Raw genomic sequence first — 27,854 nt, forward strand, 5'->3', positions numbered from 1 at the left:
GTGCGAGCGGCGCCGGGAGCCCGTTTGCTGCGCGGGGTGGGGGGGGGCCGGCGGAGGGGAGCGGCGCGGAGGGCGGCGGGGGGACGCGGGTGCGGATCATGGACGTCGAGAGGCTGCAGGAGGCGCTGAAAGGTGGTGCGGGGCGAGCGGCGGGGGGCGGGGAGCGATGTCCCCGCGCTGAGGGGAGGTGTGGGGCCGCCCGGCGCGGGGCCGGGGTTGAGCGCTCCTCCTTCGGGTGGGGGCGCGGGGTCCCGCGGTGGGGGCGGCCGGGGGTTCGCTGTAGGGACGGGGAGGGCCGAGCCTGGGCCCGCAGCACCCGGGCTGCTCTCGCCCGGCGCTCCTCCCGGCGCTCCCTCGCCCTTCTCCGCCTCGGCTCGTCCTGTCCCGGCTGCTGCGGGTTGGCCCGGCCCGGCCCCGAGCTGGGAAGCGGCCTTGGCCGCCGCTCCCCAGAAGTCGCGCACCAACTTTTGCCGCCCAGGTGCGCGCGTTTCTCCACGGGGAAATGTCTTGGCGATTCCCAGGGCTGGAAAGTTGGAGGAGCTGTTGGGATCAGCTGAGGCGTTGTTGGAGCGGGCAGATGTTTCTGAGGGAGTCGTGCTGATAGTTCAAAAACGCTGGTTACGATTTATAATACAATTTTTTTGTCTCTTTTCTGTTTCCGTTCTCGTGCCGTCCTCACGCCGGCAGATTTTGAGAAGAGGGGGAAGAAGGAGGTGTGCCCGATCCTAGACCAGTTCCTTTGCCATGTTGCCAAGACGGGAGAGACCATGTAAGTGGGGCCGGCTGCGGCCCGGGCGTTGTGCCGTGGGAGCGGGGCGCTTTGGAGCTCGGTCGGTCGTTGGCTGCTGTCCTGGGCTGAGCGAGCTCTCCTCGCTGTGCGCTGACTCCGGGTGGATTTGTTCTCTTTGCTGGTAGAGAGTTTTATCTGATAAGGAGCCTCTTCTCATACAGTGTCGGGGATGTCTCCCAGACGATACCGACCCTGCCCAGCACAGGAAACCTGTTGCTCTTTCTACAGTTTAGGTGACGTTTATTTTATTTCTTTTAATGGAAAGTTTTGCTCAGTGTTGCCTGTGGCAAACCTCTGTAATACCCGCAGCTCGTACCGACGCTGCACATGACGGCGCCGGGTTCTGCCTCAGGCAGGCCTTGCGCCCCGGAGGGCGCCTCGCAGGGACAGCCCAGGCCCAGCTTCGCCGCCCGCGGCTCCGGGTGACCCCGCTGCAGGGCCGGGCCGGGCTGCGCGGGGTGACTTCCGGTTTGCTCTGTATATGGCAGGAAGCGGGAAGGCTTGTCTGCGCGCGCGCGCCTGCGTGTGGCTCACTTTGTGGCAGCCGGGCTCCTTGTTTGCGAGGCCTAGTGCCGGGCTGCGGCGTGCCCTGCCGGCGCCGCGCTTTGTTCTGGCTCCCAGCTTCCCCGACCCGCGGGAGATTGTTCTTTTGTTTTCTTTTTGTTTTTTTTTTTTTCTTTTTTTTTTTTCCCCTCTCTTCCTAGTGGAACCAGTGGTTTTGAAGGAAAAGCAAGTTACAAAATGTACTTTGGTTTTGAATAGAAGGCAGACATACGTGGCTGTGATGCCCGATGCTCTGGGACAGCACTTCTTTCAGCGTAGGCTTATGGCTGTGCTTCCTGGCTCTGTGTAATAGATTTTTCTAAAAATTATTAAAAGCCATTGCCTTAACCTGAATGAGAGCCATCAGGCACCTCATGCTTTAGCCTTTTGTGTATTCAGTTTTTTTACTTGTTTGTTTTTTCCCTGACCTGTAGCATTTTTTCAGTATTTTCAAACCTTTCAGTTACATCAATTTTTTTTTTTTAAAGTGTCAGATACGAGCATCAGAAGTGTTCAGTATAATCTGGAGGGTGACATGGACATGCTGTTCTATGCCATTTGACTTGCTTCCCCTTTTCTATTGAATTCTGTTTCATCTAATATGCTTCTGTTTTCACTGATATGCATCTAAACATCAGGAGGAAATGGGTGAAAGTTAAAATTTCATGATGGTCATCCATGTAAAGAGCCTTAGTGTGTTTCTAAGAATCATATGTAACCTGCTAAATATCAATTTGAAGTGAGTTGAATATTCTTTAATTCATTTCGTGCAAAAATAATTTAATAGATATCTCAAACAGTAAGAAATGCATTGTTTGGGATGAAGGTTATGAATTCCACAAACATAACCCTGTAGTAACATTTATTAAGATTGTTTCAAAGTTCAGAGATCAGTTTTAAAAATAAAACAAACATGGTTAAGTAGGATAATGGCACAATTTGCAGGCTTATGGAAGTACGTGGGTTTTGCTGTTCACAGCCTGTTCCTGGAGTACCACAAAGTACCTGTGTGAGTGTGTGAGGCACACAGGGACAAGTGAAACCTGATGTGGTTTTCTTTGAGTTGCTGTTTCTAATAGTGTAACATTGTGGTTGGGAAGGTTCTCTCTGCTTTTTAACTTGCTCTGACGGCTGCTGCTTCTCTCCTGTCCTGGGTTAAAATGCAGTGTTCTTCCTTTCGCTCTGCATACCTCTTCCAGACATTATTGTAGCAGTTCTTGTGAGAACACAAGCAACAAATTACTTGGTAGTGGTGTTAGTAAAGTAAATTATTTTTTCAGGGTTCACATAGCAGCATGATCATGGCATGTATCACTTGCCTTCCAGGTTGGAAGCATGGTCTCCTGTAAGCCAGGGAGTACCTCCCTGCCTCTGTTGGTTTCAGTGCCCTTATTCATCCCAGAGAACTGGGAGCAGGCACACGCAGGGATAGGCTAAGCTGTAATTTCACCCTTGTTTCTTTTGGCAGCTTACTTGGCTAACGCAGCCCTTGTGTCACTGTTTCACTTGTGCTTGTTCAACTGTTTATATGGCTGCATGGAAACCTGGAGCGGGGAACTGCTGGCAGTTGTAACTTTCCTCTTGGCAGTCATGTTTCTAACAAGAAAGGGCTCATTGGTACACCCTGTTTTGTCCAGGTCAGTGGGAATGGCACAGGGCAGCACAACTGGGGGATCAGAGGCAGGGACAGAGGATGGGTTGTGCAAAGCAGCACTGCAGCTGTGTAAGGCTCTCCAGAGTGTCTTGTTCTGAAATAAAAATGTTGCTGAATTCGGTTACGTTGGTAGTGTAACCTAAGTTATGTTATCAGTGCCTCATGGAAAAGCCTCATCGTGAAACCATGGTGTTAACTTCATCCCTTTGAAGCTTGAGATTGTTTTCTTGTGCAAGGTTAACCATTCACTTGATTGTTCCTAAGATTATGAGCTGCACTTACGAGAGTCAGTCTGAGCTTCTTTTATTATACGTGAACAGAATCAGAGAACTGATTGCTTGATTACTTTGGAATCGCTTTGTTTCTTTATGGTTGCTGTGGTAAGACGTAGCCTTAGGTGAAATATAAAGTTTATGGTTCAACCCTTTTTAATCTTGTGTGAAGTCGTAGGAATATTTTGTTTCCAAAGGAGTTGTATTCCTACACTGACTTGGCTTCACAAAGATATTAATGTGGAGTTTCCTTGGTGAGGCCAAGGTTAGCCAGGAGGATCGTTACAGCGTGTTCTTCTATAGGATGTAGAAGATCAGCACGGCTTGAAAAGCTGGGGAGAGTGAATAGGTGACATTTGTTATTCTTAATACTTCATGCTCTAAAAGACTTCTTTTAAAATCCTTCTCTGTTTTTGTTATTATTTTTTTAAAGAAATCTTTCTTCTTTAAAGCAGAAACAGCTTTAAGAATGGTAGAAAACAACACATGGCACTGTGATACCAGAAGCCAGATGCATGAAATGAAAGTAACTTGCTATTGTCTTGTCTTTAAAATGCTTTTCTTAACTCTTTGGAAATTTTCCTGGATGTGAACTCACTGCCCTTCAGTAGCAAAAATGTTTCTAAATCATTTATTTGGGTATTTCAGAAAGAATTTGCTTCTTGCTGGAATTTTCCTTTGGTTCTAAAGTTGAAGATAAAACGTGGAAAACAAATGAGATAAAAAATTCATTTGTTACTTCTTTCTGTGCTTCCCCTGCCCTCGGGGCAGGCAACTTAAAAAGCACAGTTTTAATGTCTTGCTATAATGCAAGCTACAATACAGTCCTTCCTGACAATGAAGAAATGCAGAAATAAGTGGTACCAAAATCTGGAAAAATACAAAATATGTGCAGAAATGATAAACTAAAATAGCCCTAGGCTTATGCAGAGAGTGCTGGTCAGGGTGTCATGTTATTGTACCAGTTCTTGCTCTGAATACGGTATAAAGAGCCATTAAAACATATTCCATTTCTTTGTGTAGTCAGATTATTTCCACTTGGTTTCCCTGGAAGACCTGAAATATAAATTTGCACCTCTTCTGAGCTTGAATGTTGAAGTTTCCTTGAGGACTGACTTAAATGCAGTTCTGCAAAGTTTCTTGGGTCAGGCTTAATACACGTGATTGTAGAGCAGATGGGACATCTTTAGTGTCACCACAGGATAATACAAGCTGGAAAGGAGTTCTGGAGGCCATCCAGTCTGACCCAGTGCTAACTACAGCTAACTCTGAAGTTAGGCCAAGGCTTCTCAGGTTTTGTTTTCTTACAGAAGTGTCTCATGGTGCTTCCCTAAGCTGTTTGTTGCATCACTGTCAACTGCATAACTGTGCACACTGAGAAACTGCTTTCTTTGCAACCAGTTAGAATTTCCTTGGAGTAATTTGGGTCCACTGCCTTTTACCCTTCATTTGAGCCATCCTGGATGGAGCCAGTTTCCATCTTGTCCTTACACAGTTACACCTTCAGTGGTGGAGGACAGTAGTTAAATTCTTTTGAGCTTTCTGTCTCCCAGAAGAAGACAGGCTTCCACAGTCTTCCCCATAGGCCACGTGCTGCAGCTGTTACCATCTTAGTGGCCTTCTGTTTCTCGCATGTTTTCTGCTCTGTTTTTGCACAACTTCTGGATGTAGTGTAGCAGTGGGAGACGTGTTGGTGCCAGGCAGGGGGTAACATTGCTGGTAGTGCTGACACACACCTGATGTGCAGGTGGCAGCTGTCATTCACTGCAGGGCCACGTGGCTGATGTTCATCTTGCTGTCCAGAGCACCAGGATCCTTTTCTGTAGAGAAGTTACCTTGCTGGTTCCCAGCCTTGGCTCTTGCATGGGCTCGCTCCAGTCTAGCTGCAGGATTTTGTATGAGGTTCTGTTGAATTTTGTGATGTTCCTGCTGACCCACTGCTCCAGTCTCTGAGCTCCCGTCAAATGACATTCATGCTCTTCTTCCTGTGAGCTGCTTCCATCAGTATAACACCATTGACCACTAGTGGGGAGGGCTGGTGTCCTCTGAGTCTGTAGATATAAGATATGGTGGGAGGCTGTGCTGCGTGTGTTGCTGAAGTCCAATTAAACTGTTTGCTCGGCTGCAGAGTTGGTCATTGCATCACAGAAGTCAGTCAGGTAGATCAGGCATGGTTTGCTGTTGCTAAATTACATAACTGTAAATGTGAGTTATATAACCATAGTTCTTTCAGAGATAACAGCAAAAAGCCTTTTCTGCCATTTCATACTGTTTCATGTACCCAGTGTGGCAGTAAATGTGTTTTCCTACCAGGCTTTTGGAGCAGTTCTTCAACTTGTATCAGCTCAGCTTTTATGTTACAGCACTGAAGTAGTTTGCTACCTGCAGAAAAGATTGGAGATGGTAGCAATGAAGGCATCCAGGAATAAATTCCTGTTCTTACCTTCAGTGTTTTAATGATGTGTTCTGACCTTTTGTGCAGTGATTTGTTTCAAATATATAAATGTTTATAGCTGTATGACTTTTAGTCCACCAATTGTGCTTAAATTTGTCTGACTTTTCTATAAGGGTTTTTGGGTTTCATTTGACTGTCGTTTTATTGCTTGCCGTGTGTATGTCAGCTTTTTTTGATCTTATTTAGAAGAGAATCATTTTCTTGAAATGTTTAAAACTGCTGGGGGAATGCAGTTCTTCAGGAAGGTTTTAAAATGAAATGAAACAGTTCTCAATTCCTGCCATGAGTTAGTATTTTCTGAAAGAAGGCTGCATGTTTTTGCTGGTATAGGCCTCTTCTGCTTCCATGCTGGTAAGCGAACCTAGAGAAATGTGAGTAAACTTCCTTGCATTGTTTCCTATTGTTATTCCCCATGAACTCTAATTCCACCCATACTGTGTTTTCTGTCTCAGAATCCACTCTCACCTCCAAAGGACAGGAAACTGTTTAAACAGTGAGCTGATTTATCTTACTGAAAGATGAGGAACAAGGAGCTAAATGTGTCTGTGTTGTAAAAATGGCGTACGTAGCAAGGGTGCAGTTGTGGTACTCCAGAGAGGTCATGGAGGTGTTGATGAAATCACTTGCTCCATGGGAAATGCGTGCTACTGTACTGCTTTATTTTGATGTGTTGTCACTGCATAGCTGTTGGGAGCGGGGGGATTTGTGGCATAAAGGTCAAACTACCAGTGGCAGGTTTGCTTAGTGAACCGATCCTAGCAAACTTGCGTCTCGCTGTGGAATGCACATGAAAGGAAAACAACAGGCAAGATCCCAATAGTTGTGCTAATTTTTCCCAGTGACCAAACTGCTGTATGTACAAATGTACCGATGTGCATGCAGGTTTTCATTTGCACGTGCATCTTTCTTCCCTGCTGTTGTGTGCATCTGTGTTACATATACACATCCTTAGGAGCAGGCTTTGTGTAAGTCTCTTTGCAGGTAGTTCACCATTACTTAGTGCTTAAAACCAACCCACTGTTAATTTATACCAGTTTGTGTTCTTGCATGTGCTTTTGAGCATTATCTTTAATTTTCCTTTGTCGATGTCCTTCATGAAGCTTTTCTTCTACATTCCTTATTCGTCTGCCCAGTTTTCTAGTGGGCCTCAACTCTGCTGTTCTTTGATAACTTTGATCCTTATTATTTAAGTACTTTTCAGAAGGTTGGGTATTGTTCTGCCTCATATTGCCCTTTACAGAAACTAGGATGTCTGGTTTTGCTTTGGTTGTGTAGTTGATAGACTTGCTCATCAGTTGAGCCTTGTGTTCCTGCCTGCAGATTTTGGGAAGGTTTGTTCCTTGTGGCACACGCAGTGAGAGGGAGACAAAGCAATGGAATGTTTAAGAGATAGGGAAGTGAAGTCTGGTTGTTTTGGTAGGGAGTGGTTTGTCTGGTTTGTGGACAAACAAGGCTCATACTGCTTTTTCACAGGCTGATGTGTCTGGCAGGTCTCCTAGTTCAGAGATAATGCTTCTTGAGAACAGCTACAAGATTTCAGTGGTAGCTGGGATGCAAAAGTAGTAGAGCAGTGATTTGGTAAGATAGCTAAAGCTGATGAGGCTTGGCTCATAAGTGGTGGGGGAGTATGATGATACAGAAACACTTAAAGCTTGTTTATCAGGTCATACTGGGATGGGGTGCCCTGTCTCAACCCAGGTTTAGTGTATGAGGACTGAACTGCCATTATTTGGGTGGATTTTGTTCCCAATTTTGGAAGGAATTAGTAACAGAAGTGCTGTTCACTTACTGCTTTCAGATCGGAGTATTTGTGGGACGGTGTGTGAGCTGACAAGTGCTGTACACAGTGCAGAGTAAATTCAACAGAGTAAACAGAGTAACAGAGTAAATTCATACGGGATGCCTCTTCCTTTATCTGTTTTCACAGCTCAACACAGTAAAGATTTGGCAGCGTGATCTCAGTGTGACCTACAGCTCTTGAGACCCACGGGTTACTGCTGGCTGCACTCTGCTTGTTTCACATGGTAGCTGCAGAGTTAGAGCAGTTGTCATTGCTTGTTTGCTTATTTTATGCAAACTTGTGAAACCTGGAAGAAATTCAGTGCCCTCTGTTATTCAGTATGTGGAGTTCAGCTTCTGTGTGAAAGCGTCGAATATTTACTGCTTTGCTAATTGCGTGTATATCTGTATTACTCAGAATGATTTCACTTGTGAGGCCGTTCCTATAGAGATGGTCATTTTATGTGCAAATTCAGGCAGACTTTAAAGTGCACAGTGGTTCACAGAATCACAGAACTGTAGGGGTTGGAAGGGACCTCCAGAGATCATCGAGTCCAACCCCCCTGCCAAAGCAGGTTCCCTGCACCAGGTAGTTCTTTAATACTTTGCTTTAAGTTGGCTCCCAGACTTATGCTACACAAGTTTATTGAGAAAGAATAATCCGTTCTGTGTTTCTGTATTCTTCATGCATCAACTCTAGAGTACTGTGATTGTGCCTTTGCATGAAGGATTATTTCTCTGCAGAATGTCTGTTGTATGAGATGCCTCTGAATTGTGCTATGGATTTCCTGCAGAATCTCAAATGCACAATGCATAGCATCACTCTTGAAGCCTGCCTTAGACATCATTAATCTTCAGTGAAATTAGGTTTGAAATAAAAGAAGTGAGGAAGAATCTAGAGAATTGTTAGAGTTGAAATGAGTACGGTTGGCTAAATTTATACAAAACGCCCAATTAAGGCAGATCTGGACTATTGCATGGGTGATTCTCAGGAGGTATTTTGGCACAGAGGTGATGGCTGCCTGCTGCTGCTGGTCTTTTTGGCCAGTGCTACTCAGATGCAGCCGTGTTCATCTGTGCAGTTGAGTGGAAGCATTCTGGGGCTCGTATGACTGTAACTCGTGAGAGTGAGAAGTCAGGCACCACCCCCACCTACAGACTTCTTTTTTTCTAACCTCGCCATCTGAGGTGATTGTCCTACTTGTACTAGAACCTGAGATTCAGAGCAAATGTGTGGATGTGTGTGTAACGGGCATCGTGTGAGGAAGAAATGGAAGTAAGATAAGAATTGACACAGCGCAGAAGCAGTCAGTAGCATAGCTTAGAAAACACACCATTTCATTTTTATGAGCCAAAGAAAACTGAAGTTTTCAAATGAAAGGGGAGATGTAATGAAAATATCACCTCCTTTTATCTTTATAGACAGCAGCTGCTTGTGGTTTGTGGATGTTTTGAAGACTTTCCATTACTTTGGTGCATCGCTTTCATCTCTGCTATAAGAAATTCAATTTCTGAATGAAGAGTCAATTCAAGTTTTGTCCTTTTTCATTCGGTGGTCAGTTTTTGCCTTTAAAATAAAAGAAAATGAAATGTAATGTGCTTGATTTTGTTTCTAGATGAATATATTAAGAAGTAATCCTCCTTGGGAAATTCTGAGTGCCAGTGCATGCCCTTTCTGTTCTGTGTAACAGCTGTGTTCCGTTGGAGTCAGCTGAATGTTTATCAGGAGAGGTCAGAATTAGTCCCTGTATGATTACAGGTATTTCTTTTTCATCAGCTGTCTGTTTCCATAGCTAAGTTTTGGTCTTTGTTGTTCCTGGTGATAGCAGCAGTAATTTGCAAGTAGTAGAGAGGTGACCAGTCGTACTGCTGTAGGAGGTGGATCTCTGATGTATTCCAGTTCCAGCGGTTCTGGGGTGAGCTTGTGCTTGTAAAAAGGAAAAAAAACAAACAAAAAAGGGGGAGGGGGGGGTTCAAAGGTTTCATTTGGGCTGACAGTAATCAGTGAATGAAAATGGAAATATGCCTTCTGTGCTTGTTGGAGATGGCAGTTTTTCCTCTTTTGAACTTTTCAATGTGTTTAATTAAAATGAAAGGTAAAATGAGGGCAGTTCCTACTGAAGATAATTTGAGAGCGCTTCAATGTTACATGAGTTAGCAGGTGGAGATACGGGGATACTAAGAGGACTAACTAACTCCTCCCCCAGGAGGAGCAGTGCTGCTTTGCAGCGTCACAGCAAATTCACAGTGCTCTCACCTACAGCTTAATTGCACCTTCACAAATGCTGAAAAATAATCTAGCGTTTGCTTGTGGCTTTAGTTGTACTGTTAGGTTTGAGAGTTTGTCTGCTTGCCAGAGGTATTTAAGAAACTTCACTGATGCACAGGGAATTCTGGTGTGAAAATCTGGTGTGTAAATCTAGTGTCACTGTTTGGAATTTCATCTGCAGTGTGTTGGTGAAAATAGCAGCATGCAGAATGATGGGACTGTGGTTAATTGCATAACAGTGGTGAGTTGTAAGCTGTAACGTGGGAAGTAGAAAAGTCTAAACTTGAGTGAATTTGAAGTTAGAGTGAAGTTAAGTAAGATGTTCATTTTTCTGATATGTAAGGACAGCTGCTTCAATGAACGGCTTTGCTCTCTATTATCACACATCTGATTCCTTATCTCAGCATTATGACTGTGGTTAGAATAGCTACCTGCTATGTGTGCCTGTGGGATCTCAGCAGGGTGTAGGGGCAGCAGAGCAGACTTACCCTGTAGGTGCAGATGCCAGCTGTAGGGTCAGGACGTGGTGGGGCAGCGCCTCCCATCTGAGAGGGCAGCAATCACCGACAGTGGAGATGAGTGAGGAAGAGTGGCCTCAGTCTCTGCTCACCCGGAGGACTGCAGTCCATCAGTTCCACAGACTGGGGGAAGGGGATTGCCCTGAAGTATCTCAGGCCTAGGGGAAGTTCTGTATGTCCTGTGCCTTTGGTTGGAGAACTGCCATACTCCCTCTGGTCCTCATTGTTCCAGTTTGGCTGCATGTGAGGCTGTGAAGAGCGCTCTGGCAAGTGTAGCACTTGCACTGGGGTTTGAATGGGACGCGTGGTTGCTGGGTGCACTTCATTTTCTGTGTCTTTCGACTTCTCAGATGGTTTTGGAGATCTCACTGGGAGATCAGAGTAGAAAAGGAATCATCTTGGGTGAAAACTTAATTTTACTTCTTACAGCTTGGAGAGATTACATTTTACCGCATATCTTATCTTGCATGAGCTCCAGAGGAAGGTGTAGAAGGAGGAAACAGTTAAAGTTGACAAATCGTTTCACTTAAAAGAAAACAAACAAAAGCACCTGTTTCCTACAAGGAACTCTCTGGGAATGTAATGTAGATAAGCAGTAACTGGGGGAAGCTAATGTGACAGTCTCATGTCTGTGACTGTCCACTGGGTCTTTCGTTCTGTGTCTTGGGGACTTCATGTTAAAATCAGTTAAGCTGCACATTAAGTGTTTGTGTGCATCCAAAGTTCACCATTTGCTGCAGTCTGTATTTTATTTTCAATATCTGCTTGCCAGGCAGCAGTGGCATTAGAAGGGTGGGAAGGGAGGCACCCCATGCTTCTGCCTCATGCTACATTCTGATGTTTCTTTCACGGTCTTGTTCAGTATCTTTTCTTGGTTCCTTCCTTGTATTATGTTATTTCTGGCATATAGTATCTATCCAAAACAGATGGCATCCTCTTAAAATTTAAACCAAGTGATTTTGTAATGAACTTAAACACTGTGAAATCTGAAGGCAGACATCCCACTGGGACTCCTAATGCTTTAAGTACATAGTTAAGTCTCTAGAAGCTTAATGTCCTTCCCATATAATGTTGTTATTAATTACACCTGTAATCTGTGAAGCAATTCCAATTGCAGTACTTCCATTTCAGGAGGTAGTCCTGTCTCAGGCATACTGAATCACTCCTCCTGTTCTTCCGTTAATGTTAGGTGTCGTCCTGACTTACCTTCCACGTGTCTTATTCAGTTTTGTAAATTAAAATTGCTTTGTTTGGAGTGAACATGTAAACCACGTGTGGAAGCTCACTGTTGTATCTGATACTTGCAAACAGGTGCTGGGAAAGGAGCTACATAACTTACTGTAGTTCTGCACTTTCAGGTGTGCTTGTACTCCAGACTACATTTAATATACAACTCATTTAGTGAGTTTAGGGATCACTGTGTTTTGGAAAGAAGTCCTAAATACATGAAGAAATACTGCTGCAGTGTGTTTATTCAACGTGGATGCTTTTCTAGAGAACAGTTGGAAAGGACCCGTGTTGGGGTGAGAGGGGCAGGAGAGTTGCAGCTTCTGCCTGGTTTCCTTTACTTGATCTGGTTCTCTGAAAGCTGGTGTGTTTTCCTGTCATCTTCTGGGTTTCAGTTTCCCCAGTAGCCTTTCACAATTACTGAATGTTTGCTTTTTAATTTTTGCCAAATCTTTCCTGAGCTGCTTTGCTAAACAGCGTTGGCTTTTTGCTCTTGTTGAAATTTCCTGCCTCCTGCAGAGCGTGCCGGAGGGCAGTAGGATCGATTGTGGGTGGTAGGAGGGAAACAGGAGTTCACTCTGTGCCATACGAGTTGTAATAGTGCAGGCTGTCGATGGGGGCTCTCTCTCGTGATAAGCAGTGCAGTAAAGGGCAAAGCTGCCTTCTGAGTTTCGTCAGTACAAATATTTAAAGTAAGCAAGAGAGAAGGGAGTTAGGGAAAGTGCTTCTATCTATCAGCTGTTTTCTATTCCTCCTTCCCAGAGATGTGGGAGTGATAGGATTAAATTATATCCATCTAAAATGCAATCTGTTTTTGCTGTGCGTTTTTGGAAAGATGACTTCTGTGCAAATCACGTCAGCAGAGAAGCAATCTTGGAAAGAGCTGGCTTTTAGTTTGTAACTCGTTTAAGTAAAAACAGCATGAGGTTATGTGAACTTTCTGCCAAAGGTCACCTTTGTCCCTTCTTGAGGAGTGCTATTTATGAAAGAGGAACTGGTGAGTTTCTCAGGCTGGTTGATGGGTAGCAGTGAATTACTTCCATCAGACAAGCACTCAGGTGAAGTACAGGTGGGAGAACAGCGTTAATGAAGGTTGTGCTAGCTCTTGTTTCAGCTCTGCTGCTGTGAAGCTGTCTTTTTTTTTAAACTCCTCCTTCTCTGTGCAGTGGAGATCTTTTGTGCCTCCCCACTCTCAGTGGCAAAGTACATTTTTGTGGTATTGGTGTAACTGTGGAGTTGCACTGTACTCCTTTGTGCCTTTCTTCACAGGGCTTAAATTTACGTCCTTCACAGAACTGCTTCCACCCTGGGATTTTGTTCTGGAAGTAGAAGGGCATTTTAAATGTATTTTTTGTTTCTTTCATTGGGTGTTTTGTTGCACTTTATTTAAACTCTGTGCTCACTTTGTATCTTCTGGATCCAGTTCATTTCCCCAGCCCGTTCTCATGCTTGCTCTTTAATTACATGTAAATACACTCAGATCTTTCTTCTGATTTTCGTTTTGTTGTCTGTTCAATCAGGTACGATGGTACAGTGCTAAAAAAATCTGTGAATACCTCCTAGCATAATTAGTCCCAAAGCTGGGACGTGGTATCATCTGTGTAAGTAATTCACAAAGGCAGACTAGGCTGGTGCACCCTGTTAATTTCTATGCTTTCATTTGTGACTTGACTATTAAACTTTCTTTCTCCACTTTAAAATTTTAGGTGTATAATATCAGCATTCACATTTCTCTTGGGAGAGTTTGTGGTGTGTGATTCTGCTTGGATATGTGCAGCTGTTCAAGCTGCAGTTGGGGAAGCATGCTGTGATTGCTTCGTTCCTTCCTGCTTCTGGGGATTTCTTTCCTGGCTGGGTGCTTTTTTATTATAATCAGGTTTTGTTGTCTTTCTCTCTGATTTTCTGTGTATGTGAGCAAAACCTTTAGGCTAACATAAGGGAGGGATGGGGCAGGAGTTGGTGGGAGGGAAGCAGGAGGACTCTTTCTTTAAGCAGAAATGCCTTAAGATGATTTAGAGTATCTGAATCACAGGCTCATTAGCCTAGGGGAGCTGTGTTTGTACAGATGTGATTAAACAAGATGACCCAGACACTGTAGTGAACATGCTTTAAATGTAGGTAAAATGTATATAATTATATATATATTTACATATATTAGTATTTAGCAAAGCTGTTCCTATTGTAGAATGCAAATACATTGAACCAAAGCATCTCAGGACAAACTCATTTTTGAAAGCATTGCTTCTGAGGCAGTTTCTAGAGATCAGTGTTCAGAGGAACTTTCGTGTTCGGTCACAGGTCAGCGGGCAGCAAGAACACGGATGGAAGATGTGTGTATTTAGAAAAGGCTGATTCTGAGCAATGCTGAGTGGGAAGAACAAGTTTTTATAAACAAGTCTGCTCAGGAGAATGCATGAATAGTGTTTTCTCTGTGGAATTTCTTCAATTTGGCTTCTTTACAGAGCTTAAATTGTTTGCCAGCTATTTTCTAGTATATAAAACTTAATGAGGTTGTACATAAAGCTATTTCAAAGTTGTTTTTTTTTTTACTTCCATTTGGGTGTTGATTTAAGTAGGGGAAGTACTTAGCAAACTGCTCATTTCAGTGTCTCCCATTCTGACTGTGCAGCTCTTCAGGAGGTGTTGTATGCTACTGCTGAAGTTGTTCTCAGAGTGTGTGCAACGTGCAGTCTGCCATTTTTCCTTGAAAACAGAGAATTCTGTCTTGATCTCTTCTCATTACAGTTTCTGGCTAAGTGCCTCGTCTTCTAATGTGTGCTGGTGACTGAGAGCACTTGGAGGGCAGCTATAGATTGCTTTGTGAAGCCCTGGGATAAGGCATTTTTTCATCTTGATTTTTGGGTTGTGTTTGGTAACGGATTTCTGCCCATCATCTGTGAACTGGTTGTTTTGCTCCATGTGAGATGTGAGTTTCACGAGTTGAGAAGTAGCTGATACCAACTTCTGCGTGTCCTTTTCATCGTCTGGTGAAACAGGAATACAAATTTTTCTGCCTTGACACTAATTTTTGACTACTTTCACTGAAGGAAATAGTAAAAAAAAAAAACAAATAAAAACCCAATTTTCCTGCCTTTCAAGAGGTGATCTTCTTGTCAAAAGCAAGTTTATTTTAAAGATACATAGCCAGATGTTGTTGAGTGTTATGGTTTGAGTGTTCAATACATGTAATTAAGGCACGGTGAATACAGTCATGGAGATCCTTCTGTCGTGCAGCAGTAGTGACTGAATTGAATGGGTTGTTTTCATTTTGCTTCCTGTGCTGTTATGAAATGTTTGCTGTCAGAAGCCCAGAATGGCTGCTGTGCTGCTGTGTGGGCTGTGCTGCACAGGGGCTCTCAGTACTTTCAGTCCTTGTTTGTTGTGCAGTTCAGAAACTCATTCTTGAAAACTTGAACGTATAGAATTCTTAAATGATGAAACCCAGTGGTAATGCAGCAGGTAATCAATACTCCCAGGTAATCTGTTGTGGGTATGGTTTGTTTGCTCAGTTATTTATGAGGAGGTGGTAACAGTGATACATGATGTATTTGCCTGTCTGAGAAAACTCTGTTCCCCTGAGTGCTTTTGAGGGTGCCTAGGTGCAGAACAGGCAACTACAAAAGGCCTTTCGTGGGGTTTTGTAACAGAAGACAGAGCGCTGGGTACAATTGCTGCGTGGTTTCCAGACTTGAAACTTTCCCAGCAAGTTCAGTGAAAACTTGAGGCTGCACTGCAGGCCCAGTGGTGCTGTGAAATATGTGTAATTTCCATACAATTCTTGTGTAGTTTTGCTGGGGAACTGGCTTACCCTGTTGTTAATGACTGTTAACTTTTGTAACAGTGTTTTGCTGTAATTTGTCAAATAATTATCATGCTTTAAATGTAGTATGCGAAGTAAGATTACCTTAGTTGCTTCATCCATCCTGCAGTTGTCATACTGGCCTGAGTTTAGTTTTACAGTCATAAAGTTATGCTGGTTTTTTTTGTGTGTGTGTTTTTCCGTGGCTTTGTGGCTGACTTGCATATATCTTAATTCTTGTGTTCTGTGCAGGGTTCAGTGGTCTCAGTTTAAAGGCTATTTCATTTTCAAACTGGAGAAAGTAATGGATGATTTCAGAACCTCAGCTCCTGAGCCAAGAGGGCCTCCCAATCCAAATGTGGAGTATATTCCCTTCGAAGAGATGAAAGAGAGAATCCTGAAAATTGTCACTGGATTTAATGGGTATGTAATATTTGTTGCCTAAATTCAGGATTAGAAAAATAATTGATCCTTTTTTAACCTAAGTATCCTGCTCTGTCTCTGACAGTTCATTCCACTTCCTTGAATCAATGAGCAGAAATAAATGTGCACCTTGGAAATGTCATAGCAGTATAACATCTTTCTTTTACTATGCTTTTAAAATAATACAGGCAGTAGTAGTTTATAGTATGGTGTTTGAATGAAAACGTTGACGTTCTATGGCACGTTCACCGTTTTTTCAGGTTCAGGTTTTCCAGTGTATCAGTAGATTTTTAGCAAATACTTCGATGAGGGACATAGTGCTACTTTCATGTTGCAGGTAAAATAGCTTAAATTAAAGCCAGATTTCTTTCAACGTACTTTGAAATACTTAGTTTGAATGGATTCTTGGGGTGTTGAGTTCTTAAACCTGTGGCAGTTCAGTAGGCTGTGAAGAACTAACTGTGATAAACGTGGTGCAGCGAGGAGGCAAGGTGTGCCTGGTTTTGAATTGTTACATCCTGCCAGATTCAAACTCGTAGTGGAGGCAGCACTGGCTCAGAGACTTGTGCTGTTCAATCTATTGCTGACTGTGTCTTCAAGTGTGTACCCTTTGTTGCTTTTGTAATTCTGGAAATTGTTTCATTTTAAATAAAGCTCCTGATTTATTTTTTGTCAAGGGTGTCTTTATTTGCTGTGTAATTTTAATAGCTTGCGTAGTGTTTCTCTTATTCCTTAACTGGATTTTGTACTTGGCCGTAAGTTGATCCGTTGTGCTTGTGAGACTCAGTATTTGCTTATGAGAGACTTGCTCAGCATTTTTCTCAGTTGTCAGCCAGTGGGCACACTGTGAGACCTGCCACTCGTTCACCCTCAGATTCCAGCTGAGCGGTGCTGCTAACATATCCTTAGTGCTGTGGTTTGATGTTAGGTTAATGATTTTTATTGTCATTCTTCCATACAAATGAATACACTTGCAGTGTCTTTTATGAGTCAGGTCTGATTCCCTCACAAAGACAAAAGGCTTTAAATTGCTCCTGTATGAGACGGGTTTAAGAACGCGCAATTCGGCGTGTTCTCTGCTACCCCATATGGCACTGCACTGAAGCAGTTTAGAAGTAAACCCATTCTGTGTCAGTCTGCCTATCTCCTGCCTCCCCCAGCTTTGTCTTAATGCTTCGCTGCCCACGAAATCTGTAATGTTCCCACACTGAGGATGCTAATGAATGGGCTGCTGTTATCTCCTGTTGTTCCCAAGGGTACTAAACAAAGCTCTGGGTGACCCAGGCGTGGAGCTGACTCTGGCTGTGCTGTTCTCTTGTATTGCTGGACTACTTGAGAAGAGTGTCTGACTTGCTGACACTGACCAGTGTCTCGACTGGGTGAATCTAGTCTGTGAGGAAGCAAACTGTGTACATTAACTGTCTTGAAGAAAATAATAAATTAGGATGTTTCAGGAACTGGGATTGTGGAGTAGTTAATTTAGTAAAAACTGCAGCTCCTGCAGTGAGGATATGGTTTAGAAATCTGTCTCATGTGCTATGAATATGTGTTCAAAAATTTAACAGAATCCAATTTCAGTTTATGCAGTTGTCTGTATTTAGGCTTCTTAGCATCTTGAGACCTGCATGTCATTGCAGGGTACCGTGGTGGACAATGAAGCCATTTGATATGAATTTATTGTTAGGATGTGTTTATTAGTAGTCTAAAAGCAGGACAGAAGGATTTCATAAAAGTGATGTGAGACTGGCTGCTTTAAGCTGGCTGTATCTCACTGACACTGTGTACGATGCTCTTCTAGAGCCAGATTCTCATGCTGTGCTTCAGAATTCCTTTGAAGTAGGAAAGAGTTCTTGAAAGAGTTACTGCTCTCTTTACTGTTGTTGGTAAAGCAGAAAGTTCCAGAGGTCACTGGAGACCTTAGATGGCAGGGGAGTCTTCATAGCATCCAAAAAATTAACATTTATAATTGTAATACAAATTGAGTTAATGTGCCTTGCATTCTAGACAGTTCATCTGCTTTCTATGCTTCCTCAGTAATAATTAAAATGTATGGCATGTGTAATTTGGTCTTCATTTTGAACAAGACTGAATATTTTAGCTGTAACGACAGCATTTAGGATTTTAAGATAGGTGTGGTTACCCAGAGAGGACAGGTCAGGAGCACTCATGCAGTTTGTGCACTGAACCAGTGATCTCTCTAAGCGTTGAAAAAGATCACTGCTCGTACTGCCCACAACTGTCACGTTAGTTTTGTGTATAGACCTACAGCAATTTCAGTTCCTGCTGAAGTATTTTTAAATTACAGGGTTTTTTAGAATGGAAGAATTCATAATTAACCAGCAGTTAAGCTAGTTTGGATTTTGCAAGCTAAAAAGATGTATAGATGTTGAAGAAATTATATGCAAAGGATGTGATGCTGTGACACTTGGTGCCATCTACTGCTCAGTAAACAAAGTTCAGCTTATTATGGAAAGTTTAGGAGGAAACAGAATTGGTTTTAGCTTTTATTTGAACTCCTAAGATAGTGAAATAGGAGTGCAGCTTTGGGCTTCACACTCTTGAGTTTGCTTACTTCTCAAGTAACCAGAACTGTACCAGCGTGCAGAAGTTGTGTCATGGCTTTGAACTCCCAAAGTTCCCAACGTGCCACGTTAGATACAGCTGAATAGCATTGAGCCAGGCCATGATTCTCCAGGTTGTTTTGTGTGTTTGGTTGATGAAAGATAGTTTAAAATTCTATTGTTTCTCTAAAGTAACCTGAATTTGAATGGACAGTTTGAAAACTTCAGGAAGACTCTAATTAAAGACTTGTCATCACAAAGGCAAAATGAGAAACAGTAGGTTTCAATTAGTGCTGTACCTGTGTGGAGCAGTTAACAAATGGAGTGAATGGCTCTGTGTGACTGAGTGGGGGGGGTTGGGAAGTTGGTTGAAGGCGAACACGGCACAGAAACTGTCCTGAGGAGCTTGGGGTCAGAACGCTTACTGTGCCACCAGAGGCTGCTGAACAGCAGCAGTGTTTGATGCAGTGCTTTATTGGCAGCATTCTGTCTGCAGCTGATTGATAGACATTAGCTGGACCATCTCCCATTCCTAGAGGTCAAGTAAAGATAAGTTAGTATGATGTAAATCAGGGTAAATAGAAGTTATTAACTAATTAGCAGGGTCAGAGTGGTGGTCAGTCTGATCTTTCAGGTAGCTCTGTTGGAGCTCAGGCTGAAGGTGCTACACTGCAGCACGTCTCCTCTCTGTTCTCCAATTTGTAACTTCCTCAGCAGCACAATGTGCAGGCAGTTCTGGACAGTGTAATTAGAGCCTTCATACTTGGTCACTCTGCTCGCCTGAGGTGGAGAGTTGTGCTGTGGTATCATTAATGGTAGCTGTGCTGACATGCTTTCACCCAACCGGTGGCAGATCTGTGCATCTTGAACAATGTGGCTTTTTAGCTAATGAAATAAGCTTGAGTCGCTGCGTTAATTAATAAATCAGGGTTAAGATGCTGTGTGTACTCAGTTCTTTAGAAAATAAAAGGTGAATTACAAAAAAATAACAGCGCAGCACTGTATACGTAGACATGTATATGTATGCACATTTGTATTGATGCTCTGCATTTGGTGTATCAGTCGTTCTCAGTGAAGAACTGGTTCTTAAGTATCACTGTATCAAATATTCTTTTAGATGTATTTTTGAAATGTTGATGTCAGACTTGAAATAGTCAACTGTAACAATGCATAAATGATCTTTATCTTATTGCATCACTTTGTGAAAAGTCAGACTTGCCTAAATTGTGACGTTGTATATGAATTTACAGTGAAAGTGTATGACATCTCAGGTCAACGTGTGTAAAGCATTGCGTACTTGAAGGTCAGTTTCTCATCTAAGCAGATGAAACTCTGCAGCCTTGTCAGAAAGCAAAGTACAAACTTGATATTACAGACTCGTATATCTTACTCTAATTATTCTTATTGAGATGTTCCTTGGTAGATAAGTGTACTGTCCAGTTGTGGCAAAATACTGTAGTGTTTGTAATGACTAAAGCTTAATGATTCCAGTAATTCCAACACTTGGTGCTTTTTCTGTAAATGTATTTTGTAAAACATGAAATAAACTACAAGTTGAGAATTTTTTTTTTTTAGATCTAGTGTGTATGACTCAAATTTGTTTTGAATCACTTCCCTTCCTGTTCTATCTAATAAATACAGTCTTCAACTATTTTACTGTTGATTATCTGATTTCTGAAGTTAAATGTTTTCCTCTTCATCATTCCAATGGATTGAGTTGTGGGATGATTTCTTTGGGATACCACTTAAGAGTTGTCATGGTGAGCACAGAAGAATATCTCGGTATATGAAATCAAGGGAAATAAGGCTTTGACTTATCCTATATTGCTAATAATAACAAATTTCAGGGCTTTTTTTTTTCTTTTCCTCTCCATAAGGGGGGGAAGCAATAATATTGTTGCTTCCTTGCAGTCATACTCATTAAAATAAAATTAAATTGTTATAAATCTATTTCATTGCAGCATCCCCTTCACTATTCAGCGACTCTGTGAGTTGCTAACAGATCCTAGGAGGAATTACACAGGAACTGACAAATTTCTAAGAGGTGTGGAAAAGGTATGTATTTTTCTGAGAGAGCACGCAGCTAAACCATCACCATTACTGTTTGAGTAACTTTAAATCACTGCCAAAGGTCTGTTGGTTTCAGTCTGGCTCATAGAACAGCTCGTAGCTGCTCTTAATTATGTGAGTTACTTCTGCATGTTTCAACATCAGAAGAACATGCGGTACGACTTGCTAGAGCTTGAGTATCAGGACTGTAGCTGTTGTGTTTCCTAATCAGTGTAGAGTACTCCAACTGTAGGTTCTGAGGGCTTAATGCCACTCTTCCTATTGAGTCTGAACGGAAAACAATCAAATAATCAGCTGAAATATTTATCTCTTACTTCCTTTCTCTTTTGGATTCAGATTAGATGGAGGAGAAAGAAGCCTCTCTTCTCCACAGTGTCTTTTGTACCAGGTTTTTAAATCCTTTTATGTCACACGGTGTGGCTTCATCAAAGCACACAGATGTCATTTAATGGTATTTCATCATCTTTGTTGAAATTTGGGGTCTTTCAAAAGTAGATATCTGACTTTCAGAATGTGGTTCCACATTGGATTTTCTTGATAGCAAAGTCAGCTTTAAGTTTCTACTCAGAAAATTCAAAGAAAGTTTAGCTTCTCGAGAGTTAACTTTCAAAGGGGCCTTTTTTCACTGTTATAGAGGATACAGTCAGATAGATCCTTGCATGGTCAGTAATAAATGGTAACATGGATTTTGCAAAGCAGTGATCAGCCAAAATGAGTTCTGTGAAGCAATACCTCAAGTTCTGTGGCAATCTTTCATTAAGGTTAGTTTGGGTTCATTTAGGTGGCACTGCAAAAAATAATAAAAAAAAAAAAAGCCACATGTAGTTTTCCTGAGTGTTGATTAAGAGAAGACAAACTCATAAGCTAGACACACTTTTAAGCTAGGTTTCCAGGTGTTAGAATGGATTTAGTTTTCAGTGCCGTTCATGAGAGAGGTAGCTAAGCAAAGCACAGCTCATCATTTGTGCCCTTTTGGTGTGGGTCAGAGCAGTGCAGCAGTGCAAGTGCCAAAACCCGCTGCTGGTGCTTGGGTGGCAGCGTGGGGCCCTGTGTGGACAAACGGAGTTTCTTCAGCGATTCAGGAGTTTTCCAGCACTGTGAGCATTTTGTTTTGCTTTACGAGGACACTTCAAATAGAAAGTACAGAGACTGAGGCCCGAGGTTTAGCGTGGTTGTCTTTGACAGTAATCCACTCACAAAAATGTTGGCCTTTAATGTAACCGTGGTCTGATTTGTAGAGGGGGAGCCAAGACAGTTTTTCTCTGATTTTTCCATCTGTTGATATCTCTGAAGAAAACTTGTTTGAAAGCACTTCAGCAATTGACCAAATCCTGTAACCCTTGAAGTTCTGGGCTGTTGTCAAGAGCAGAAGTTTCCACTTCTGAACACTTAACGCGTTTTTTGTGTATTACAGAATGTCATGGTTGTCAGCTGTGTGTACCCATCTTCAGAGTAAGTATGATGTTTTTCAGCTCCTTGGAACTTCAGCATTGTATAAGTATAGCATAAGTGTATGTAAGCAGGTAGAAGAATGAGTGCCTGTGCAATGTGTTTCTCTTCCTGATAGTAGTTGTAGACAAAAGTAAGTACACAGAGTTTGGTTTTCAGACTAAATAGTTCGGCAGTGGCAGTAGTGATCTGCAGGTGCTTACCTGTACCACGTAGTAGTTTGGAAATATTATTTCATTCATAACATTCTAATTCTGATTTCTTAATTTTATTTAAGGAAAAATAATTCCAGTAGTTTAAATCGGATGAATGGCGTAATGTTCCCAGGAAATTCACCAGGTTACTCTGAGAGGTAAGTTTAATGAACATCACGAGTTAATTCTTTCAGCCAGGTTGTTGCAGAAATAGCTGGCACAAATCCCTCGTGTTTTTACCTATTCTGAGCCCAAAGAGAGCCTCATGGCAGGAATACTGGCAGAGGGATGGAAGAAGGATGGGGGGATACCTGCGTGCTCTTGTTTGATACTTCTGTAACCTTGTTGCTTAGAATTTTTTTTTTTTACTGTAAAGTTTTTGTGATACTGTTTCCATTGGAGGCTTAGAAATTGTATTGAGTAAAATAGGAAAGTGCACCCACCTCACCCTTGTATCTCCCAAGATCTTTTAGGAACTGATTTATAGCTGCTTTCTACCTGTGAGGAACAAATTCCTTTCATAAAAGGATTGGTTGGTTGTTACTGTTTTCTTCCTGTAGTTGATAATTCATTTATTGTCATTATTTTTAAAGATCAAACGTAAATGGTCCTGGAACTCCCAGACCAGTAAATCGACCGAAGGTTTCTTTGTCAGCTCCTATGACAACAAACGGTTTGCCGGACAGCACGGAACATAAAGAGTCAAATTTGCAGCAAACAGAAGATAAGAAACACAGGTTTGTGAGGACTAATGCATTTTGAGTTTTTGTTATTCTCATCTGTTTTTCACTTGCATTTGAAAATACTTTAAAAGGGAATGGCCTTCCAGCTTACCTGTAATTCGAGGAATATCTGCAGGAGGGTTCAAATACTTGCTGACTGTTTTTTGGGCTGAGTAACTACTGGCTCCAGTTTTCAAATAGTGTATCTTTACAAATAGCGTAAGGAACGTGTAGTAAAAATGCAGAGTGAATATTAATAGAGTTCAGAAATCCAGTTATCATACTTGTACCAAGATGATAAAGTGTAACTGGATGTGATATTTCATAAATACTTGCCATTAAAGCTGACAGTAGGAACTGTCTGGAATGTAGAGCAACCAGAGCAGCGTGATCACTGTTTTCATCAGCAATCAGGTGAAGCAGGAGTGATGATGTTGAGGTTTTGTCTTGTAGTACCTGAAGCAAGTTTCACTGTTTTCCTGCAGAATGTGTGATTTGAAAAGCTACTAAAAAAAAAAAAGTGTGACAGGCTGCAGAATGTCTTTCTTAAACAAAAAAACACCCTACAGCTGCTCTTGTTGTTTATAGTGACTCACCAGCATCTGACTCAGAAGGTGCTCAGAGCAGCCCAGTAAAAAATAAGCACTCTGAAGATGATCCTGCAGAAGCGGAAGGGCATGAGGTAAAAAGACTTAAATTCGACAAAGAAGGGGAAGCCAGGGATGCACCAAACCAATCTGCCTCCAGCGAAGTTTCTTTAGGCATGGGGGAAGAAACAGAACCATCCTCTACGTCTCAGGATAAAGATTCTACTTGCGCAAGACAGCACCGCACGGAGGAGGACGAGGAAGGTAACTGAGATTTTTCATTATCTTTGTGCATTTTCCAAGAAGTTGGGATTTCCTTTCTTCATTTCCAGAAGACTGCATTATCAGGAGACAAGAAAGGAAATGTGGGGAAGCAAGAACAAGTGGCTTTTTTTAAAGCGTCTTCATCCAGTGGGGCACCAATGAAGTGAAGCTACTTGTTCAATCCAAAATTGTGCTTTATGAGGACAGTTTGACTGACCTGATCCTGGCTCTTGCGATGACGTTGGCTAATATGTTACATCTCAAAGTCTGGGGTTGTCACTTCTTCTGCATTGTAGCAACTTTGCTTGGCGTAGCTGGGAATGGAAAATAGCAAGATTAAATGTTGTTTAAAAATGCTGTAGTAATTATTGTCCTTTCACCATTTCTAGAGTCCTTCATGTCTCCCAGAAATGCTGGTCCAGACAGAAAAGATCAAGAAAAGGACACGGAGTCCTCAGCTGTGAATGAAGAGTCCTCTGAGGAGAACAATCAAATGGAGGAGTCTGATCAGTCTCAAGCAGAGAAGGATTTACATTCAGACAACAGTGAAAGTAGTGGATCAGTCAGTAGCGGAGCTGACTGCAGTGAAACTGAAGAGTTAGGGTCCTATGGTAGTGAAACTCCAGAATCTTCATCAGAAACCCCTATGGAAAACAGTGAGGAAGCCACAGAAGTTGCAGATGAACCTATGGAGCAAGACTAATTTAAATACACTTAGATGCAGTATTTTCCATAAGGCTCCGGTTTTACACTGTATAAATAATTTTATGTAATAAAGTGGACCTTTAGTTTTACAAAAGAAGCAGGTTGTAAAATAAACTTCTTGGATTGAACCTTGAAAGAGTTGTACATGGTAAGAACTGTGAATACCAGCTCCTTCAGGTCCTGCTTACCGCTGAACTTTCGTTTGGTCAAATCAGTGGTTTGTGTATAGTTTTTTTTATTTAGAATAAAGGTTTTTAAACTGGAAGGTAATTATAATTTTGACAACTTTTTTGGAGATTACCACACCTAGTTGTATGTAAGCAAGCTTTTTGTCTCGTCTTTTTCTGACAGCTATAGCAGTTACTTCATATTTTGGTTACAGTTTCAACGTTTAACATGTGAGTTATGGGGTTTCATGCTGGTTTCCAGATTTTTATTTGAATACACACTATGAAACCTTACGTTGTGTGTTTAAAATGTGTTGCATTTCACTCATATATGCACGCATGCACACGTATGTGTACCCTCACTGTTCTAAGGGGGAAATGTTATATTTTTCTGTTTCTACAAAAGATAAATACAGCAAATACTTTTTCTATAGGAGAAGACTAAGTTCACCTTTCAAGGCACTGTCTTTTGCCTCTGGGGGAAAAAAAGAAAGGCAAATAAGATCTGGCCCATATGAAACCCTGGAAATATTGTTGAAAACACCAGAGTAAACACATTCCAAGAGAACTGTTCAAATGACAACACTTTTGTATACTTCTGAGGTGCCTGAGTGAAAGGATTTCGTTTATTTATGAGAAAATGTGCTTTATGTTGAGAACCTTGTAATCGAAACATTAGCTTGAACTTTTGTAGGAGAAATGTTTGAAGACACAAGCAGGAAGTATCTCGGGAGAAACGAACAGGTACTTGCCTTTTTGGTGCTCCTCAGAGCATTGTGAATATTACAGAGGAGTCTCCAAGTCGTTGTGAGGTATGCAGATGGCATTGATCTGATCACGCCGCCGGGTTGGATGAATTACGGTGTGGCAGTAGTTACGTACCTGAGCTAAAGAACAGGTTTAGATGTGCATAGAATTCACCATGATTTGTATAACATTTTGGAAGTGAACTCAATATTTTTGAACATGCTACCTTGACAGCCAGTGTTACGTTGTTTTTTTTTCAAACCAGCTCAAAGCACAACTACTGCTTTCCTCTCGATATTTTCCAGGTCCCATATCTAAAGACATGCAAGCTGCAACCTCCCGGTCACAATTACTGGCTGCCAAATTTATACCTGTTTTCTTCAACTGTACCTTTTTGATATTTAGGATTTTTAAATTTCTGTAAAGTAGATTTTTGTAGATTGTAATGAGTGCTCACTGCCATTGTGAAACGGTATATAATTGTATAATTTCTGTGTGTAAACTGAATGCTTGGGCTTTCAATACAGTATTCATATAAAGCAATAAATATAAATGTTACGAAACATCCGAGTACATTTTTATCAGCATTGACCCTTTTTGGCTTTAAGTTCGCATACCTGAAGTACAGAAACGACCTGAGATGCATGCTGATGGTTTGTTGTACGGCACCGTGTGCTCTGTGTCACGCAGGAGGAATCTCAGCTGCGGTTGCTACCAGGATAATTTGGCCCAGACTGAACGTTGCAGTTGTTCCCCGCTGGCGTTGCTGGTTTGTAAGCAGGCAGAGGATTCTGGAGGTGCTTGCAGAGAGGAAAACCCTCTTCAGATTCCATCAGAAGGCAAACTGGACTCATATTCACTGTGCTGAAGGGTTGGACGTGTATGACAAAATCAAAAGACTGATCCAAAATGTTGCAATTAGTTTAAAAAACACGGTGACATCTCTTTTTTTTTTCTTTCTTTCTCGGGGGGTGTATTTTGCCAATGAGAACAAAATTTTAAAATTTCTAAGTTTAGAGATCTCTGACATTTTCTTTTAGGACGTTTATGTGTGATGGAATTGTCAATAAACTTGTTCTTTAAGCACCTCTGACCCCTTGCTAACTTTGTTTCCGTGCACGCGCCGTGCTACGGCTCTGCTCGCGCGTCCTCCAGCAGCGCTCCCTTGTGGCTTATAACCGAACTCAGGGCTTCACGTCGCTTCTTTACAGCAGCTCCGATTTCTGCCGGATTGATGTTTAAACCTCAGCTGCGTGGATCCCTGCGGTGCTCCCGGCTTTCTAACAGCGCGCAGCGCCCCCAGGCTCCGCGGACGCCTGAGGTGCGCGAGCTGCCCGCGCCGTGCTGCCGCGCGCTGTGCCGCTGCCCGCAGCGCCGCCTGGCGGCACGCGCCCAACGCTCCTAACGGTCGCCGCTCTGTGAGGGGGGCGCGGAAGCCGCGGGAGGCGCGGCGCCGAGCGGCTCGCTCTGCCCGCTCGTGTCCTGCACCGCAGCGCCGTGCGGTGGTTCTGTCACAGTGAGGCTGGTCCGCTGAAAAAAAGGGGCTGTCTGTGCTGGACGCGTGTTGTAGGAACTGCTCCCAGGTGGGAGCTGCTGGAACGTCGCTGTAGAGAAGAAACTCCCCAGCCCCGCTGCCCCCCGAGCTGCCTCTGAGGCGCGGTCGGCTCTGAGCCTCGGGCGGTTCGACGGCCGTACGCCCCTGGCGGGGCTGTGCGCTGGGGTTCTGCTGCCCCTACTGCCACCAAACCCGGCTTGTGCCTTGTGAAGCTTGAGAAGGGATCCCGGGGATCCAGCTGAGGTGTGATGGAGTGGGATGGGGTGAGCAAGGCATGCTGACATCACCGAGGGACCCGCCAAGGGCTGCACCCAGCACTGCACCCAGCACAGCGCCCTGCACTGCACCCTGCATTGCACAGCACCCAGCACTGCACAGCACCCAGCACAGCACCCTGCATTGCACAGCACCCAGCACTGCACAGCACTGCACAGTACTGCACTGCACCGAGCAATGCACCTAGCACTGCACTCCACAGTACTGCACTGCACAGCACCCAGCAATGTACCCAGCACAGCACCCTGCATTGCACAGCACCCAGCATTGCACCCAGCACAGCACCCTGCATTGCACAGCACCCAGCACTGCACAGCACTGCACAGCACCCAGCATTGCACCCAGCACTGCACCCTGCATTGCACAGCACCCAGCATTGCACCCAGCACTGCACCCTGCATTGCACAGCACCCAGCACTGCACCCAGCACTGCACAGCATCCGCGAGGCCTGACTCCCTGCACAGTAGGGACACAGCAAGACAGAACCTCAGGGATGGGCAACCCAGCTGTGAGAATTTCACCGAGTATTTAAGGTAAGTAATCTCAGCAGCAAAGTAAGCTGATATTCCCTGCCTCATCTCAATCTCCTCTGTTGATTACAGAAGAGGGAGGGGGAACTGGAGTTCAAAAGCAGGATGGAGAAGAGGGGTTTTCTTGTGCAGCTGTTTCTCAGCCATGCATTTCTGTGCAGATAAGCAATTCTGTCTTTGGAACACCTGTAGGATTCAAGACAGGCTGCAGACTGGCAAGCAGCACTAATTCAAGTTTTCTATAATCTCATGGGAAACAAAAATGTGAGCGTAAAATACAAAAGGTTGACAAAAATA

The 27,854-nt window shown here is 43.0% G+C and overlaps 2 protein-coding genes across 2 annotated transcripts in view; one reads left to right on the plus strand and one right to left on the minus strand.

Moving 5' to 3' along the window:
• PPP4R2 (protein phosphatase 4 regulatory subunit 2) lies at positions 1 to 26,281 on the plus strand. The gene is made up of 9 exons (XM_052679018.1): positions 1 to 132; positions 688 to 769; positions 15,559 to 15,729; positions 20,252 to 20,345; positions 21,775 to 21,812; positions 22,087 to 22,161; positions 22,597 to 22,740; positions 23,314 to 23,576; positions 23,966 to 26,281. Exons 1-9 carry the CDS (start codon positions 99 to 101, stop codon positions 24,277 to 24,279), a joined length of 1,215 nt encoding a protein of 404 aa, XP_052534978.1. The 5' UTR covers positions 1 to 98; the 3' UTR covers positions 24,280 to 26,281.
• SHQ1 (SHQ1, H/ACA ribonucleoprotein assembly factor) overlaps positions 1 to 27,854 on the minus strand; it is a 1,172,872-nt gene that overhangs the window by 64,596 nt on the left and 1,080,422 nt on the right. The gene's annotated exons all lie outside the window — the stretch shown is intronic.

This window comes from Tympanuchus pallidicinctus, unplaced genomic scaffold (assembly GCF_026119805.1).
Source record: "Tympanuchus pallidicinctus isolate F22 unplaced genomic scaffold, pur_lepc_1.0 scaffold17, whole genome shotgun sequence".
In the NCBI taxonomy this organism is placed as follows: Eukaryota; Metazoa; Chordata; class Aves; order Galliformes; family Phasianidae; genus Tympanuchus; species Tympanuchus pallidicinctus.

Excerpts from the sequence above, each read along its gene's own strand:
- PPP4R2 (XM_052679018.1), top strand. The coding sequence starts at position 99 with ATGGACGTCGAGAGGCTGCAGGAGGCGCTGAAAG. Across the intron at positions 133-687 it reads GCTGCAGGAGGCGCTGAAAG|ATTTTGAGAAGAGGGGGAAG; the intron begins GTGGTGCGGGGC and ends TCACGCCGGCAG. Across the intron at positions 15,730-20,251 it reads ATTGTCACTGGATTTAATGG|CATCCCCTTCACTATTCAGC; the intron begins GTATGTAATATT and ends ATTTCATTGCAG.